General features: G+C 37.4%; 1 protein-coding gene across 3 annotated transcripts in view; it reads left to right on the top strand.

Moving 5' to 3' along the window:
• Fut8 (fucosyltransferase 8) overlaps positions 1–18784 on the top strand; it is a 230500-nt gene that overhangs the window by 94020 nt on the left and 117696 nt on the right. For all 3 annotated transcript variants that reach the window (XM_055595342.1, XM_055595341.1, XM_055595343.1), the window contains one exon: positions 3790–4222. In XM_055595342.1, the coding sequence (XP_055451317.1) occupies positions 4020–4222 (203 nt within the window). In that variant the 5' untranslated portion in view covers positions 3790–4019. The remainder of the gene's footprint in view (positions 1–3789; positions 4223–18784) is intronic.

Raw genomic sequence — 18784 nt, 5'->3', positions numbered from 1 at the left:
TGGAATTTCCCCTTGATGAGTATGAAGTGTCCTTCCCCATCTCTTTTGATTAATTTTGGTTGAAAGTCTATTTTATCACTCCTGCTTGCTTCTTGGGTCCATTTGCTTGGAAAGCCGTCTTCCAACTTTTACCCTCAGGTAATGTTGATCTTTGTGCCTTAGGTGTGTTTCTTGTATGCAACAGATTGCTGGGTTTTGTTTACGTATCCATTCTGTTAATCTGTGTCTTTTTACTTAAGAGTTGAGTCCATTGATGTTGAGAGAGATTAATGACCAGTGGCTGTTAGATTGTTTGATTTTGATGTTGACTGTGGTCATAAGTTTGTGTGCTTGGTTGCTTTTTGTTTTACTGTAGTGAGATTAATTATTTCCTATGTTTTCTTGAAAGTAGCTAGTTTTCTTGGGTTGTATTTTTCCTTCTAGTGTCTTCTGTAACGCTGAATTTGTGTGTAGGTATTGTTGAAATTTGTTCTTGTCATTGAATATCTTGTTTTCTCTGTATATGAGGACTTGAGAGTTTTGCTGGGTATAGTAGTCTGGGCTGTTTTCTTAGGGTCTGTATGATATCCATCCAGGCCCTTCTGGATTTCATAGTCTCTGTTGAGAAGTCAGGTGTGATTCTAATGGGTTTGCCATTATATGTTACTTGGCCTTTTTCCCTTGCAGCTTTTAATATTTTTTTCTTTGTTCTGTATACTTACTGTTATGATTATTATGTGGCGGGAGGATTTTCTTTTCTGGTCTAATTTATTGGGTGTTCTGTAGGCCTCTTGTATTCTTATTGACCTCTTCTTTAAGTTGGTGAAATTTTCTTGAATGATTTTGTTGAAAATATTTTCTGGGCCTTGGAGGAGGGAATCTTCTTTTTCCTCTATTCCTATTTTACGTTGTCTTGAATTTCTTGTATGGTCTGTGTCAGGAATTTTTTAGATTTAACACTTTCTTTGACAGATATATCTATTTCTTCCATTGTATCTTCCATACCTGCGATTCTTACTTCCATCTCTTGTAGTCTATTGGTTATGCTTACCTCTGTAGTTCCTGTTTTCTTCCCTAAGTTCTTTCACTACACAATTTCCTCCATTTGTGTGTTTTTTTTTTAATTTTTCCAATTCTATCTTCAGATATTGAGCTGTTTTGTTGATTTCCTTCACCTGTCTGACTGTATTTTCCTGTTTTTCTTTCAATTCCTTCAGCTGTTGGTTTGAACAATCCTCTGTTTCTTTTATTTCTTTCAGTGATTTAAGTTGTGTCCTCTCTAAAGGCCACAAACTCTTTGGCTGCAACTTCCTATATTTCTTTACGGATGGCCATAATCTGTTTGTTTTTTATCTTCCTCTATGTTCTTACACATTTTATTTGTTTCCTCTGTTATCCTCTTCATGAGCATAGATGTTAGGTCATCTTCTCGAATTTCAGTTATGCTGGGGTGTCCAGGGCTACTTGCCCCTGTATAACTGGATTCTGGAGATATAATATTGCTTTCTTTTGTTGGTTAAGTTTTTATGCTGGCCTCTACCCATTGGGCTATCTTAGGTGTTGGGTGTTAGTTTTTGGTGGTTCCTGGAATCCTGTGGTGGAGAGAATCCGTTTGGCAGGAAGATGGTTTTTCCTGAAGGAAGCCTCCTCAGCTTTTTGGGTATGGTCACTGAATGGCCGGTGTTTTTCAGGAGTTGCCACAGCTCACCTCAAGCATACAGACCTGAGTGGTAACTGTGGTCCTTGTTAATCGAGAGGACTCTCTTCTCACCTGGAGAAGTCTGGAGACAGCTGCCCTGCTTCTGGGTTTCTTGTTGTAAATTTAGTGAGCTCCTGCTGTAACCTGGGTGTCCTGTGGTTTGGTTAGTTTTGTTAGGGATAACTGGTTGCCCCTTGGAGCAGTATCTAGGGGTTGATCTCTTGGATCCCAGGCTTCTGTAGGTCTGAGGTTGTAGCTCTGTGCCCTAGTACCCAAGCGGTAATCTGTGGCAGGTGAGTACTGCTCTCCTAGTAGCAGCAGGTTAGCAGGTCCCTGGGTTGGGCTGGTCTGCGGGACCTTTTCCAGGGATATACTGGGTGGCCTAAGTTCGTCCCTGTTTTCTTCGTTCACTGTGGGGATTTCTCCTGACAGGGACTCCAAGTCGCTGGTGCCCTGGGGCACCTGTCTGTGGTGGAGAGTCTGTGCTGGAGCCCAGTCAAGTACTGGAGGCTAGCACCCTCTGCAAGACCTTTTCCAGGGAAAGACTGGGTGATCCTAGGTCAGTCCCGTTTCCTTCCTTCCCTGTGGGTTTTTCTCGCGATTGAGACTCCCATTCTCTGGTGTTTTTGTGCCCACTGTTCAGCCTGGAAGGTGATCAGGACACGCAGGCGTGTGGCTCTGGTCCTGCGACCTAGTGCCTGCGAGACCCGGGATCTCTTCCAGGTTCTGGTTGGGTGACCTGAGAGTGGACCCGACTGATTCCCACACGTGGGAGTTTCCTCTCGCCTGAGAAACACGATCACTGTTGTTTTAGGGCCCAGAGTTCAGTCTCTTGGTTGCTGAACGAAAATGTTGTCCTGCTCCTTAGACACAGTGTTCTCCTGGCGCCACCTTCTTGTCCATCCCTCTAAGACATTCGTTTGAGAGAATTTCTTTTCTTTGAATTTTTGGTCATTTAAACTCGATTTAAAAAATTTGAGGTTCAGAAGTATATAAATAAATAGACTTGCTCTTTGAGTTTTTTGGACTCTCTTCAGCTTTTCTATTTAATCTCTTGATGATTTAATCATGGTCATGTTCTTTATATACATAATCTTGTATATATAAACTTTTTTTAAAAATCACTACCCTCCCATTACAGGAAGTATATAATTTTGTTCCTGGATATATGATTTTTCTCCCATAGCGTTAGAGTTGCCCAGTCACTTTGTTATATTTTTCATGTTCTTTGGCTGAAAATAATTTTATAAGACAATTCTAAGTACAGTGATTGAGAAATGACAAACAAAACACATAATTAAAACTGATAAAGGATGAACACTTGGAGTTTATAATTCATAATCACCTAAGGGTCTAACTGGTATTATCCTTCTTTCGTAATTTTGGAATTTTTTATTAGTTCATATTAATACAAAATTGTGTCTCATTGTGACATATTTATTCATGTATATAATATACTTATGTCACATCCCCCAGTAATTATTAATATTTTTGAATATATTTGAAAAAAATAGTGGTCTGGCTTGATTTATTTGAAACTTTGCTTTTGATGTTTGGTGTGATTGCTAACTGGTTGACAGCTATGATAACCTTTGTTTCTCTAATGTTCAAGTCCATTTATCCTAAAAGTGACAATTTGCAAGTTAAATAGTGAAATGATGGCAAAGTATTGAGATGGAGAGATATGAGGATTTGTAGCAATGAATTTACTCATACCGAGAACTTGTTTTTGTTTAGATTTTTTGTTTAGATAATGAACACATTAGCCTGAAATACATAGTTGAATTGATTTTTTTTTTATTAATCAGAGATAGAGTCTTTTAATTCCTATGTAAGACTTACTACAGAACAGTCCAATAAAGAATAGTTTTAATGGCTTTTAGACTTCCACTTGTAGTGAACTAATTTGCCTTCTGGTAGAATCATAATGTGTGTGGTTGACTTCATGTACAAATTTAAAGTTTCTATTTTACCTGTTACTGGGTAGCTAAATTGCCTTTCAGCTTCTTTGGTAAGGAATACCATGGGGTTTTCTGGACCTCCGTGAGTGTCAATTGATGTTATTCTACATATCTTAAACAACTTAAATACTTCTCTTATTCTTTCCACAGCATGTAGAATCCATGAAGCACAGAACAGTAAAGCCTTCTACTTTCATCACCAGGAAGATCTCTTTGCAAGAGTCACCATAGGATTACCAGAGAGACTAGTTTGTCTGAAGCATCATGTGCTGAAACAACAGAAACCCATTTTCCTTTGTGGCTAACTAGAAGACAGGGTACGATGTTTCCAGTTCTTTGAGCTCCAGGAAGACCGGACGGACAGAGTTGAAACTCTGAAAATGCGGCCATGGACTGGTTCCTGGCGTTGGATTATGCTCATTCTTTTTGCCTGGGGGACCTTGTTGTTTTATATAGGTGGTCATTTGGTTCGAGATAATGACCACCCTGATCACTCTAGCAGAGAACTCTCCAAGATTCTTGCAAAGCTGGAACGCTTGAAACAACAAAATGAAGACTTGAGGAGAATGGCTGAATCTCTCCGGTAGGTTTGAAATACTGAAGGCTTTGATGATATATTGTGCTTGCCTTGTAGGTATAGGGCCTCATTCCAGGGTTGAAAAATAGCATTTCTATGAATTATATTGCAAAAATTTAAGTATTTTAGCAGGCTTTTTAAAAGTACCATGATACATCTATATAGTCAATGTAGATAAGGTCTCCATAATTGCAAGTCTTATTTTACATACGAATTAACACATAAAAGTTGTGGTACTTCTATGCTTATGTTTCATTTACAACTTAGACTATATTGAACACAAACTTTATGTGATTTGAATTAGTTACATTATTTTTTTTTATTTTATGGACTACAACAAAATAATTTTTGAAAGACTTAGTCAAAATTCTTAAGGTGAAAAGCAAAAATTTATTGTTAAATAAAACAGTGCATCTGGAATGTGGGTAATATCATTACTTCTAGTCTACTAAAAATTGTGACAGCTGTTCAAAGACATCAGTTGTTTGGAAATCCAAAGTCTCCTATTTACATGGAAAACATAAACAGTGATACCTACTTACAGATAACTGTAACTCACAAATACTGAGTTTACAGGTTGACTGACAGACTCTCTTACTTCACACCTGAGAATGACCATGTGCACAGTGCCTGTTGTCCCTTTAAAAAGCTGTGGGGCTAGAAATGAAAAGATGAAAACTTTTGTGTTAGAGGTTGTAACTAGTGCTACAAGCAAGTGGTGATGAAAAAAGAGCAGAAGATACTTTACTTTTTGAGGAACATAATTTATGACTGGGGAGAAGAGCATTGGAGAGGACACCTCCTGGTTTTCCCATCCTGCCATTTGCACCCAATTGCATTTCACGCTGCTTTGAGAACTCCGATGTTTCACATAGTGTATTTGGGAAATTTTTTCTTCATCAGTTTTAACTTTGTTTTCTTCATGTCCTGTTGGATGTTAGCATTTTTATAAAAAACAAATATAGCCACATCCTTGTCATGAGTTGTAATGGTGGTATTTGTCATGATACTATTGTTCTGGAGGGAACTAAGTGGTCAAGGGCAAGAAATTGGATGAGGTTCATCAGAGAAGGTTATGGAAGCAGTGATCTTTGAATAGAAGTTTATATGTAACTCATTATTCTTGATGAGATACAAAGATTGATAATTTAGACATTGCTAATAATAACTTAGGCATAGCTATCATTTATTGGGAATTTGTCATATCTCAGGTACTGTGCCAAAAATAGATTATTTCACTGAATTTCAAGATATCTTTATGAGATTCTAGTCGTGTTTTCAATCATTTTACAGATGCAGAATCATAAGGTTGTTAAGTAATTTAATTTGTCCAAGATTATACTTTTAACAAATGGTAGAACTCTTTTTGAATTCTGTCAGTATAACCCTGCGGCCTGAACTCTTATTTTCCTAAGCTGAAAACAGAAAAAGCAGTGACCCAGAAAATCTCAATTAAAAGTCTGAGGAGATACTTCTCTTCCAGAGAAGATTTTCTTCCTTTTACAATTTAGACTCCTACTAATCACAGAATTTTCTTCTTCTTCCATCTTTTTTTAAATTTTATTTTTTATATTAATTACAGTTTATTCACTTTATATCCTAGCTGTAGTCCCCTTTCCAACCCCTCCCAACCCCACCCTCCTTCCCTCTTCTTCTCCTATGCCCCTCCCCCTGTCTAATGATAGCAGAGGTCTTCCTCCCCTTCTGTCTGACCCTAGTCTATCAGGTCTTGTCTTTGTCTTCCTCTGTGGACTGGCAAGGATGCTCCCGCCTCAGGGGGAGGTGTGTCAGAGACAGCCCCTTATCCCCTTACTAGGGAACCGTCTTAGACACTGAGCTGCCATGGGCTACATCTGTGCAGGGATTCTAGGTTATCTCCATGCATGGTCCTTGGTTGGAGTATCAGTCACAGAAAAGACCCCTGTGCCCAGATTTTTTGGTTCTGTTATTCTCCTTGTGGAACTCCTGTCCCCTCCAGGTCTTTCTATCTTCCCCTGATTTTCCTCCTTCCATCTTTAGTACTGATGTTTCTGTTTTCTTTTTTCTTACTGCATAGTCTTGCTTTTGTTGTGTGAAGGAAAACTTTTTATTAATACAGGTTGCTCTTCAGAAAAATAATCAGATTCCCTTTCAATATTAATTTTTATTATTTTAAAATTGTGTGTATATGTATGTATCTCTGTTGTAGATTTGTGCTTGTGAGGACCATTACCAGAAGAGAGCATCTGATTTCTTGAGCTGGAGGTACAGGCAGTTGTGAGCAGTCTGATGTCTTTGCTGGGAACTGAACTCAAAGGCTATATCAGTAGCTGCCCTTAAGTGCTAAGCCATCTCTCCAGTGCTTCACAGGGGCTCGTAAGCTACTTTCTTTATCTTTATCTGAAATTAAACTCCTAACAACTGCATTCAAATGAGAAACAACTTTTAAGAGCTGACACATTTAATAAATGTAAATGTAATCTAGAAACAGACTCAACAGATGAGTACGTCATTTTTATAAATAGGCACATGAACTCAGTAAAATAAATATGTGGTTGTTTTCTCTCATTAGGAAGCAAGTCTCCTGGGCTCTTCTGTTGACTCTGCTGGTAGGGCTATTTGTACACAATCCATGAAGATTTCATTGTAAAGCTAGGTCACAAACGATAGAGGCATCTGTTAGCATTGAGATTTTTTTTCCTTATTATAATTCAGCGACCATTTTGTACTTAGTTTGATGTCTATTTTTTATAATAAGACATATATTCATAAGCTAGAAGGTAGAGTATTAATTCAGATAAATGTAAAAGTAGATAATATTTTTTAGATAATGGCATATAAATTGGAGTTGGAAAATAAATCAAAAGCCTGAAATGACAGTTTTAAAGGTTCAGGACAATAATTTTAAAAGCAGTTAGCTAACCTTTCAACTACAACTTCAACTACAATTTGCAGGGTTTTTTTATTTTTTATATTGAGAAATTCAGAGGAAAATTGTAAACTATCTCCTTTGAAGGATATAAATGTACAAGCACAGTGTGTAGGAGTGGTGCTGTTGGGGGATAGATGTATGGTTTGTTGATCAATAATTTTCTTACAGTAAAATTTATTATGTTTTGGTAAGTGGCCACAATTATGCAGTCGTCACCACCAAGCTATAGCAGAGCCTGACCTCTTCCCAGAATTCTGTTGCTTCTTTTAGTTAAGTTGTTCTTTCCTCCCAACTGTGGCTCCTGTTTATCTGTTGGCTGTCCAGTATGTTTTTCTTTTCTTGAGTGTCATAAATGAAATCATGCGGTATGCAGTCTTATTTCCCCTGCTTTGCCATTGTTGGCATTTATTTATTTATTTATTTATTTATTTAAATTTATTTACTTTACCTTGGAATCAGATCTTAATCTCCTGCTGGTCCCAGCCTTCCTCCCTCTTCCCTTTTCTCCCCCTCTCCTAGTCCTCAGAAGGGAGAGCCCTCTTCCCCTAACATTTCATCAGGACTGCCTGCATCCTCATCCTTTGTGTCCTGGGAAGGCCTCCTCACCCAGGGGAAGTGATTTAGAGTATGCAACAGAGTCCATGTCGGAAGACAGCAGCCCAGCCGCTGCTCCGTTTACTAGGGAACCCGCACAGAGACCGAGCTGCTCATTGGCTATATTTGGGTAGGGGTCCTAGGTCCTCTCAGAGCAAGGTACTTGGTTGGTGTATCAGTTTCTGCAGGTCCCCCTGGGCCCAGATTTGTTGGCTCTGTTGGTCTTCTTGTGGAGCTCCTGTCCCCTCTGGTCTTTCTATACCCCCACTTTTCTAAAAGACTCCCTGTACTCTGCCCAAAGTTTGGCTGTGAGTCTCCAGCTGCTTTGATCTTCTGCTTTGTAGAGTCTTTCAGAGGACAGCATGCAGCCTTTTGGTCTGGCATCTTTTATTTGGCATAATATATTTGAGATTCATCAGTGTTTTGTGCATATTTTTATTACCAAGTAAATGTTTTTATTTTATTTTATTTTTTTTTTAGTGGTGAGTTGTTAAATGTATCACAGTTTGGGGTTTTAGTTTTTGAAAAAAAAAATTTTTTTATCTATTGAAGGTTATTGGATAGTTACTGCCTTTTACTAATTGCAAATAAAATCAATATTAATCTTTGCCCTGTAAGTTTCTGTGTGGACATAGTTTTAGGTTTTTTGTTTTGTTTTGTTGTTGTTTTGTTTAAATACTTGGGCATGGGATTGCTGGGTTAAGCGTATATTTATCTTCCTAAGAAGCTGCTGCTGGTGGGGCTGGGGAGATTGTTCACTTAGGAAAGTTATGGCCTGACAGGCATGTGGACTTGAGTTTAGGTCCCCATGTAAAAGGTGGGTATAGCAGTATGAACCCAGCACTGGGGATGGAGCATAGAATCAGGTGGCTCTCTGGAGCTTATTGGCCGGCCAGCCTAGTAGAATTTAGGAGCTCTAGGTTCACTATGGCTAGAGTGATGGAAGAAGGCATCTGATACTGCCCTCTGGCCTCTACAGGCACGCACACACATGAACATGTGTATTTACCATCCCTCTGACTTATTAAACAGTACTTTTCTAATTCCCCACATCCTAGGTAGTACTTGCTACTGGCAGTAATTTTTGTGTCAACATAACTGGTATGTAGAATCATCTCATCGAAGTTTCAATGTTTACTTCTGTGATGAAGGGTATTGAACATTACTTGCCAGTTTCCTTTTGGTGTATGTGTGTTGAGGGGTGGGGTGGGTCCGTAGAGGAAGGTGTATGTGTGCATATGTTTGCTGTTTGAAGGGCATGTGGCTGTGGAGATGTGTCGGAGCCAGGGGAGGATCTCTTGCTCTGGGACAGGGTCCCTCAATGACTATGGAGCCCAGGCTAGTGAGTAGCAGGCCCAGGGGATGTTTCTGTCTCTACCACTAGAGTTACAGGCTCCTGAGGGACCATACCTGGCATGGCTTTTTATATGTGTGTTAGGACTTGAGCTCAGCTTTTACTGAGCCATCTATCCAGCCTTATTGAATTTTTTTAAAAAACAGTTATTTATTATTGTTTTTTAAACATTGGGGTTTTAAATATACAAATATGTATAAACAAAATTTACATGTATGTATATTACATATAATACATTGTAATGCAATATAGTGTAACGAAGTAATATCACAGCTTAAAACAACCACTTCTTCTTGATTTGTTAAAAATTAGGCTGGCCTCAGGCTATTTCTCTAATTGTGAGGTTATGGCTGCAAGCATCTCTGAGCCTGGCTATGCGTCCAAAGTGATTTCCATGTCTGGCCAGGATCTGCCCGTTCTGTCCTCTCTCCAGGTTCAGATGTGGTTATAGCAGACTCTCAGTTGTGCATTTTTATGTTCTGTATTTTCTCTGTTATATAATTGCTTTCTGTTTTATTGATTTCCACCCTTAGTTTGATAATTTTCTTTTTTATGTTTTCTTTGGAATTTATTTTGCTGTTCTTGGCTTTCTTAGCAAGTTTTATCACTGATTTTTAAAAGGTTCTTCTTTTCTAATATAGATTGAACGTCCCTTATTTGCAATGCCTGGGACCAGAACGTGTTTCAGATTTTGGACTTATTTTCATCAGCTTTACCAGTTGAATCTTGATCTAAGAATATCTGAAATCTTGATCTTAAATGCTTTGAAACCTGAAACTTTGAGCGCTCTGATAAAGCTTTGAAAAGTGTTAGCTTCTGGAATAATTTGGATTTCACATTTTGGGTTAGAGGTGTCCAACCTGTATATACCTGGAGAGCCTCACTTTAAATTAGTGTCCCACAATTTCTGACAGTGTTGTCCTTTCACCATCATCCAACAAAAATATTCTGAAGTCTTCATTGTGCTCTGCTAGCACCGTGTCATAGTTATATAGTATTTTTCTTAATTTGTACATTGGGCTGTGTTATTTATCTTTCTGAGTTTGTTTTCGTTTTTGCTTATTTTCCAACCAATAAACTTATATTCTGTATTGTAGTTTGAATGTTATTTTTTGGCTTAGTAGGTGACTTTTGTTGGTGAGTGCTTAGGAAAAAGTGTGGTCTGCTGTTAATGGGCCCTCATCTTCTATAGTATGTTGCATGTTAGGTTAGTTGATTATGCTCATCAGATTTTCGGGGTTTATGCAGATGTAAAATATTTAAATGCTTGTTTTGCTGTCTTAAAAAAGGTATAGTTAACTATCTTCTTTCAGTTCTAATTTTTTCTTTCATCTGCTGTTTAATTTGTTGAGAATACTAAACCCAGGACTGTCTTGTTTTCTGTGATTTAACCCCTTATCACAGGTTTCTTATTTTTAGCAAAACCTTGTCAGCTAATTTATTTAATATTAATATTTCTTATATGAGATTTCTTTTGGTTAGTGTGTGCATGTGTTTGGTTAGTGTTTTAAACCTTTAATGGTATGCCCTTATATTTAGACACAAATTTAAATATTCAAAATGTTTCTTTTAAATAGGATAGTGTTGCATCATCCCCTCCTAGATACATACACCCTCTATCTTACTGAACTGTTTTTAGCCATTTATATATTTAATACGCTTACCAGGTTTATGTCTTTTACCTTGCTAAATTTCTTCCCTGTTCATCTCATTTCCTCTTTTTGTCTTTTGGATTATGTAGTCTTTTATTATTCTGTTCTTTCACCGTTAGTTATATCAACCTTTAAAAAGATAATTTTATGCATATGTGTGTTTTGACTACATGTACGTCTGTACACCACATGTAAGCCTGGCCTTGGCCGGAAGAAGGTGTTATATCCTCTGAAGCTGACATTATGGGTGGTTATGAGTTGCCATAGGCTGCCAGGAATCAAACCCCAAATCCCCTGGAGAAGCAGCCACCTCTCTGAACCACTGAGCCATCTTTCCAGCCCCATGATACCAACTTTTAATGGTTATCTTAGACTTTACAAAATATATTCTTTTGAAGCTGGAGAGATGGCTTAGGTTCTTTTTGAAGAGTGTTTACTGAGAAGCATAAGGACCTGAGTTTGAATCTCCTGCACCCGTAAATTTTTTCAAGGCTGTATGGGGTGTGTTACTTCAGAATTGTGTGACAGAGACAGGAGGATCACAAAAGCTCCCCGAGAAAACAAGCTAGCCAAAATAGAATGGTTTAGTGGGAGAACCTGTCTCAAGGGAATAAGGGCTGGGGAATAGACACCTGGTGTCTACCACATATATGCACCTGCTGTATCAGCTTCACACACATGTACGTCACACATATAATAAAACTATGTTCTTCATTATCACTTAGCTTTAGAATTTTTGTATTGCTCTGAAGTCCTAAAAAAAAAAAAAAAATCTTGTAATTCTCAATTTTTTTTTTACCAGGGAGTGGTTTCTGGGTATGTTCCTCAAAGAACTGGAAACGGGAATTCCATTACATACATGGTCATAGCAGCCTTATTCTAAGTAGTAAAAAGTCACTGTGCATTAATGGATGAGCGGTGCATACAATGATATCAGATTTTTTAATTTTCTATTTATTTATTTAGTTAGGTTTTTTTTTTTTTTTTTTTTGAGACAGGGTACAGGGTTTCTTTATGTAGCCTTGGCTCTTCTGGAACTTGCTTTGTAGACCAGGCTGGCCTTGAACTCACAGAGATCCACCTGCCTCTGCTTCCCAACTGCTGGAATTAAAGGTGTGCACCACCACTGCCCAGTTCAGAATTTTTTATTTCTTAAAGTTTTAATTTGGAAGATATTTTTTTTTAAAAAAGTATAGAAATTTGATTGGCAGTAATTTCTAATAACATTCTATATATGTCATATTTATGCAATATTGTTTTATTATTCCTTGTGGAACTAGAATGTCTTATTTTCCTAAGGGCAGAGACTTCCCTGCCTGAGAACATTTTTGTGAGTTTATTTCAATCAAGATTTCTAACTATTATTACACTTTATTGAGAATTCTTCAGTTACTACAGTGAATCTTTTCTTTGGCGGCATTTACATTTTTCTTTTTGTTTTTGATGTAAATCAGTTCAGTGTGATGTGCCTACGTACACCTTGATTTGCTTTTATCTAGCTTTAAGTTTGCTAGCTGAACTTCTTAAATACGGGAGTTGATGTCTTTAAAGATCAATTTTAGAAATTCAAATATGGCTCCTGAGCTATTCTTCCTCATTTCTTCTAGAACTGAAAGGGCATGTATTATTAAACTTCTTTTTACAATGTTACATGCCTTTTATGCATCTTTCCTAATCTCATTTCTCTTTGCTGTTTTATTTTGTATATTTTCTACTGAACTATCTTCCAGCTTATCTTTGAATCCTGCTGTTAAAATTCTGATAGAGTTGATTGATATTTTGATTCTTACAATATCAAGTTTATTTCTTTGAAAATTTCAAATTTTTTTGGAGATTTTTATTTTTAAAAGTCTGTTTTTGGGGCTGGAGAGATGGATTAGTGGGTAAGATATTGTCTCTTCTTCCAGAGGGTCCAGATTCACCATCAAGCCCCTACATGGTGGCTTGCAGACTTCTGTAACGCTAGTTTCAGGGAATCCTATGCCCTCTCATAGCCTCTCTGGACACCAGGCATACATGTAGGTGAAACACGCATACACAAAATAATAACTAACAAAAATGTCCACAATTTTATAATTTCTTTCAATAATTATCCTAGTATAACTGTGACTTTTGCTCATTTCAGTTATTAGATCACTTTTTAATTTACTTCTGTTGACTTTTTTTTATTAGTGAGTACCTTTTTGCACATGTCATATGTCAGACATTGCCATTAAAAAGGCTGTGAAGTCTACAGACTTTCCTTTGTGGGAAGTGTGTCATTTCTGGGCTGTTTTTCCTTTGCTTTTAAAAAATAATAATTTACTGTTTTGTTTTGTTTTGTTTTTACAATTTTGAACGTGTATGCCATACATAGTGACCCTGCACCCCATATCCCTACCACCCTTGTCCACCTATCTGCATCGCCACAAATGCCACTCTCATGTTTCCGTCCATTTATAAGACTAGCCAGGGCCATCTGTGTGACTATGGGGTTTAGAATTGCCTGTTGGAGCATGGTGGATACACAACTAACGACAAGGATTCCCCCTCTCCAGACTCTATCAGTAAGCAGGAGTTCACTTTCCCTTTCCTGAACTGATTGTTGATATGGCCATTTTGAGGGGACCCAGTTCGGGTAACTGCAGTTGTTCTGAGTTAATGATTACATTGGTTATGTTGAGTCTAGAGAATGCATTTTAAAGCCCTTCAGACCTCTTCTTGATCCTATTCTGCAGTGTTATCTGAGCCTCACAGAGTGCTATATAAGTGGCATGTTTAAGGCCTAGCATACAACCTTTGCTTATTCTCTGCATCTTAGGCAGAATCTCTACATTCATCATCATTTACTAGGAGAGACTTCTCTGATTAAGTCTGGGAGCTGCTTTTATCTCTGGGTATATGCATAAGTATTTAGAAGGCAGTTTGCTGCTATCAGGAATACACTTCCCAGATTTCAACAAAAATACCCTCCATGGGTCAATTGCCTCTACAAACCGGGAATGTCAGGCAGGTTACAGTCCATTCCCTGTTGCCCCCTCCCATGAGACTTATATCCTGTTAGAGGGCAGTTGATTAACTCTCATATACTCAAGTTCCTATAGGATGTGTGAGCATATCTTTCTTTCCGTATGGTCATTTTATACTTCTTTTATCCTGATTAATCCTGTGCTAATACCCAGCTCTGCTCACTTCCCTCTTCATTGAAACCCTTTCTCCCACTGAATTCTTTTCACTTTCTGTTTTTATGTTTTACTACCCCTTCAGTCCTTTCTTTGTTTCCTGGATTTATAAATTTTTTTTTTTGTGCACATATATATATGTGTGTGTGTGTGTATATATATATATATATATATATATATATATATATATATATATATATGTACATATGTGTATATGTGGGGGGGCATGGATATGCCAGTGCTTTCATGTGAAGGTTGAGAGGACAGTTTGTGGGAATTGGTTCTCTCTTCCCACCATGTGGGAATAGAACTGGGGATGGAACTTAGGACATTGAACTTGGTAACAGATACTTGTATTCTATGAACCATGTCTATAGAAATTTTTAGTGTTGATTATTAGTCTCTTGTCACAATTAGATTTGACACTCGACCTAACATAGAAATGAGCAAAACCATTTTTGAGAAAGCAAGCTTAAATTAGTTTGTATGTAATAATCCATTTTTACAAAAGCCATATAAATATTTTATAGTGCTAAGTCTATCAGCAAAGAGACACAGTAACTTGTTTATAATTGTTTTCATAGTAGAGATTTTCTAAAGGTCTTTGTGCTGTATTTCATTTACTGGATGCTGAGTTACAGGAAATGATGTAAGAACTTATGTTTGGTTCTCCTTTTATCCCTAGAATCTTGATTGTCCTAACATTTGCTATAGTAGAAATGGCAGGGAAAACTGTATTACAGAAAAATAGTCAACACTCCTCCACCACTCATTGTTTTTTTGTTTGTATGCATCTATGGATCTAGCAGGCCAGATCATGTCCTATAATGGGCTTTTTTTTTTTTTTCTTAACTTTATTTATTTTTTGCTTTTTTGAGACAGGGTTTCTCTGTTTTAGCTCTGGATGTCCTAGAACTCACGCTTGTAGACCAGGCCTGCCTGGAACTGACAGAGATCTGCCTCCCTCTGCCTCCTGATGCTGGGTTTAAAAAAGTGCACCACCACTGCCTGAGCTTTTTTTTTTTTTTTTTTCCATATCAGACTTAACTCCCAATTAATCAATAAACAAATTTAACAGAGGTGAAAGAACATTGCAAAATGATAAAGAAGTAATTATATTAAGACATACAGAGCTTTAACATGTCTGTACCTGACAACAGTATCTGATACATGATGCAAAATATTTGAAGTAGAAGAAGTAGATGAATCTGCTATGATAGCTGAAAACTTCATTACTCCTCTTATAGTAATAGATTAAGCAGACAGAAAATCAGTAAGATACATTTGACACGGACAACACTAACAGTGAACTTGACCGACTTGACACTTAAGAGGATGTATCTCACAATAGCAAATAAGCATTTGCCATGAGCACACCCTTACCCTAATATACCCCCTGTTCTTTGGATTAGAGTATATTTTAGAGGCTCCTTTAGATGGTCTTGCTATAGTAAGTCGGGAAGTCTGTATTTGGAGTTATACATTGTGAAGTATGGGCTCCAGCAATTTCTACTTATTTATAGAATCAGCTGGAAATCTCTACTGCAAAGAAAAATTCCATTTCCTCTTTATGTCCACATTCTGTTCACTTCTTACCCCCAACAAAGATGTTTCAATAGAAATCAGCTAGGTGATTTCTATGACTGTATTCAAGGCCACCAACTTATTAGGAGGAAAGAGGTTGACTGTTTAAAAACCTGTTAAGCTTGTTGTGTTGTGGACTGTGTGCTCTTCCGCCTTCGTTTGGCCGTGTGGATATGGTAGTTCAAGAGCAGTTTAATAAAACTTTAAATTTCAGGGAGTATTTTGAACTTGCCTTTAGTTTTTTTTTTTTAATTTTATATTGTGGTTTTTTTTTTTTTTTAACATAATGTCCATCTGCCTGCCTGTGTGCCTGTATGCCTGTCTGTCTATTTATCTAGCTTTAGTTTTTATATGTGGGTTTTAATAAAGACGAGTACAGAAAGCCTGGGTTATAAATAGTCTGTTTTTTTTTTTATGTAGTCACAGTGGATTATCAGTATTTGAAGCATGTATTTTGATGAATGTTTAATAATTTTGTTCAACTATAGATAAATACACAATTCCTAAACACAAATAAATATAGCTTTCATGTGATTAATTAATTTTGCTTTCCTTCTTTTTAGTAATTCTTATAGTAACTGCCTTGCTAAGATAGCTTTTTTGGGGTTATTTTTATTTTTTATTTTAAACTTGCTTGGTTTTAATAGGAGATGGCAAACTGGCCAGTGGGACAAATCCAGGTCCTCTATCCATTTTTGTTTTTGATGACTTCCAGGCTAAGAATGTTTTTGTTGTTGTTGTTTTATTTTGTTTTTCAGTTGTTTGAGAGTTGGGAATAAAAACAAATTCATAGGATAATATTAGGTTATATAGCAATGGAACCCTAAATATTTATGATCTGGACATTTACAGAAAAATTTGCTATCTGGAAGTTTGTGAGAATCAGATGTTCTCATTATTAGCTCTTGTCTCTTCCAGTCTTTGAATTATTATGCGTATTACATGTGGGTAGAGGCAGGCTCTGAAATGAAAAATCCAGCTGCTGATATTATTCTCGGGTCCTTGCTGACTTTGTCTCTCTCTAAGTCTTTATTAACTTACTCCATCTCTCAGATTTCTTGTGCTTTTTAATTTGTTCAAGCATTCATTGTGTTCTCTCTTCCACCCTTCTTTAGACAGCTCTTGTCCTTAGAGCTGAAATGGTGCTTAGGGGAAGCAGATCTGGTGTGCTTATAAAGAATCCATCAGATACACAACTTTAGAGATAGTGGATCCAGGTAGACAGTTGCATTTAATAAATATAGCTATAGATATGCAGTAATTAAATAGAAGTACGTGGGCTTTTTTCCCCTCATAATTTGATTCTTTGAACTGAACTCTATGACTTTAACCTTTTTTTTAAGCTGCTGCTATCTATGGGAATTGTAGTTGCTCACCCTTTGAGCTTTGTTTAGAATACAGTGATTTCAGTTATTGTCACAGTATATCTTGATCGTATTCACCCCAACTCCTACCCCATCATCTTCTCACCTTTGTTTTCTTTTGTTTTGAAAACTCATTGAATCTAATTAGTACTGCATGCATATGGCTATGAGGCCATCCATGGGCAACCTACAAATGGCTACACCCGTTGAAGAAAAATGATTTCCATTTTCTTAAAGAAATGAACTCCAGTGGCTTCTCAGCTGTGAGTGGCATCTGAGAAGAGCACATCAGTTCCTTTCTACACATACTGCAATGCTGAGTCACTTGATTTTGTGTTGGTAGCCACAGCTTCACTGAGTTCAGGCTGCCACAGAAGACAGCATTTCACAGCCCTCCTCCTCTAGTTCTTGCTTTTTTCCCCCCTGCCCCTCTCTATGATGTACCTAAGCATTGGGGTTGGGGGTTAATACATATGCAACCCATATTTTAGGAAGCTGTCAATATAGAGCTGATGCATATGAATAGTTTGAAATTATTTTTCTAAAGCATAGTATTTTGATATTCATTTTTTCATTTATTTTTTAAAGATTTAATATGTATGCATTGTTCTGCCTGCATGTACACCTTTATGCCAGAAGAGGGACAGATCCCATTATAGATGGTTGTGAGCCACCATGTGGTTGCTGGGAATTGAACTCAGGACCTTTGGAAGACCAGTGGTGCTGTTAACCTCTGAGCTATCTCTCTAGCTCCTATATTCATTTATTAATTGTTGATCTTAGAGCCTGAGCTCTTGGTGTTTTGTTCAGGAAGTTGTCTCCTGTGCCAATGAGTACAAGGCTCTTCCCCACTTTTTCTTCTAGTAGTTTTATTGTGTCTAGCTTTATGAAGAGGTCTTTGATTTACTTGGACTTGAGTTTAGTGCAGGGTGATAAGTATGGATCTATTTGCATTTTTCTACATGCAGATATCCAGTTAGACCAGTACCATTTGTTGAAGATGCTTTCTTTTTTTCCATTGCATGGTTTTGGCTCCTTCATCAAAAATCAAGTGTCTGTTGGTGTGTGGATTTATTTCTGGGTCTTCAGTTTGATTCCATTGATCCATCAGACTGTTTCTCTGCCAGTATCATGCAGTTTTTATTACTGTTGCTCTATAGTACAGCTTGAGATCAGGGATGGAGATCCTCCAGAAGATCTTTTATTGTACAGGATTGTTTTAGCTATTCTGGGTTTTTTGTTTTTGTTTTTCCATATGAAGCTGAGGAATTTTCTTTCAAGGTCTGTAAAGAATTGTGTTGCTATTTTTTATCATATTACTGTGACCAAAAATTACTAACAAAAAACTGTTACCAATAATATAAGTATTTATAAATCATCACCTGCTTAAACACGGGGCATCATCTGTTTTGGGGAAGTGAGGTTCAGTTTTCTCAGAAGAGTTTATGTGGGTCCAAGAATGAAATGCTGTGAATAGAGTACATGCCTAGCATGGACAAGACTTTGGACCAGAAGAAAACAAGTTATAATCCAAAGTACTTATTTGGCACTTTGAATTTTACTGATTTTAGGAGATTTCTGGTTTTATGACCTTTACCCAAACTATGCAGCCATACTTTAGTTTTCTCATGCCAGCCTTGCTTTTGTTCTCTATCTATATCTCTCTCCTCCCTCCTTCCCTCCTTTCCTCCCTTTCTCCCTCCTTTCCTCCCTCCCTTCCTTCCTTCCTTTCTCTCTCTCTCTCTTCCTACTTTCCTACCTCTTTCCTTCCTTCCCTCTCCCCCTGCTCTCTTTTGGTTTTTCAAGACAGGGTTTCACTGTGTAGTCCTGGCTGTCCTGGATCTCACTATGTAGACTTGGCTGGACTTGAACTCAGAGATCCACCTGCCTTTCTCTGCCTTTCTAGTGCTGGGATTAAAGGTGTGCTTCACTGCCTGGCTTTTTTAGC

Source organism: Psammomys obesus, unplaced genomic scaffold (assembly GCF_907164565.1).
Source record: "Psammomys obesus unplaced genomic scaffold, mPsaObe1.curated_primary_1811, whole genome shotgun sequence".
NCBI lineage: Eukaryota > Metazoa > Chordata > Mammalia > Rodentia > Muridae > Psammomys > Psammomys obesus.
This window is presented reverse-complemented; position numbering and strand designations above follow the sequence as displayed.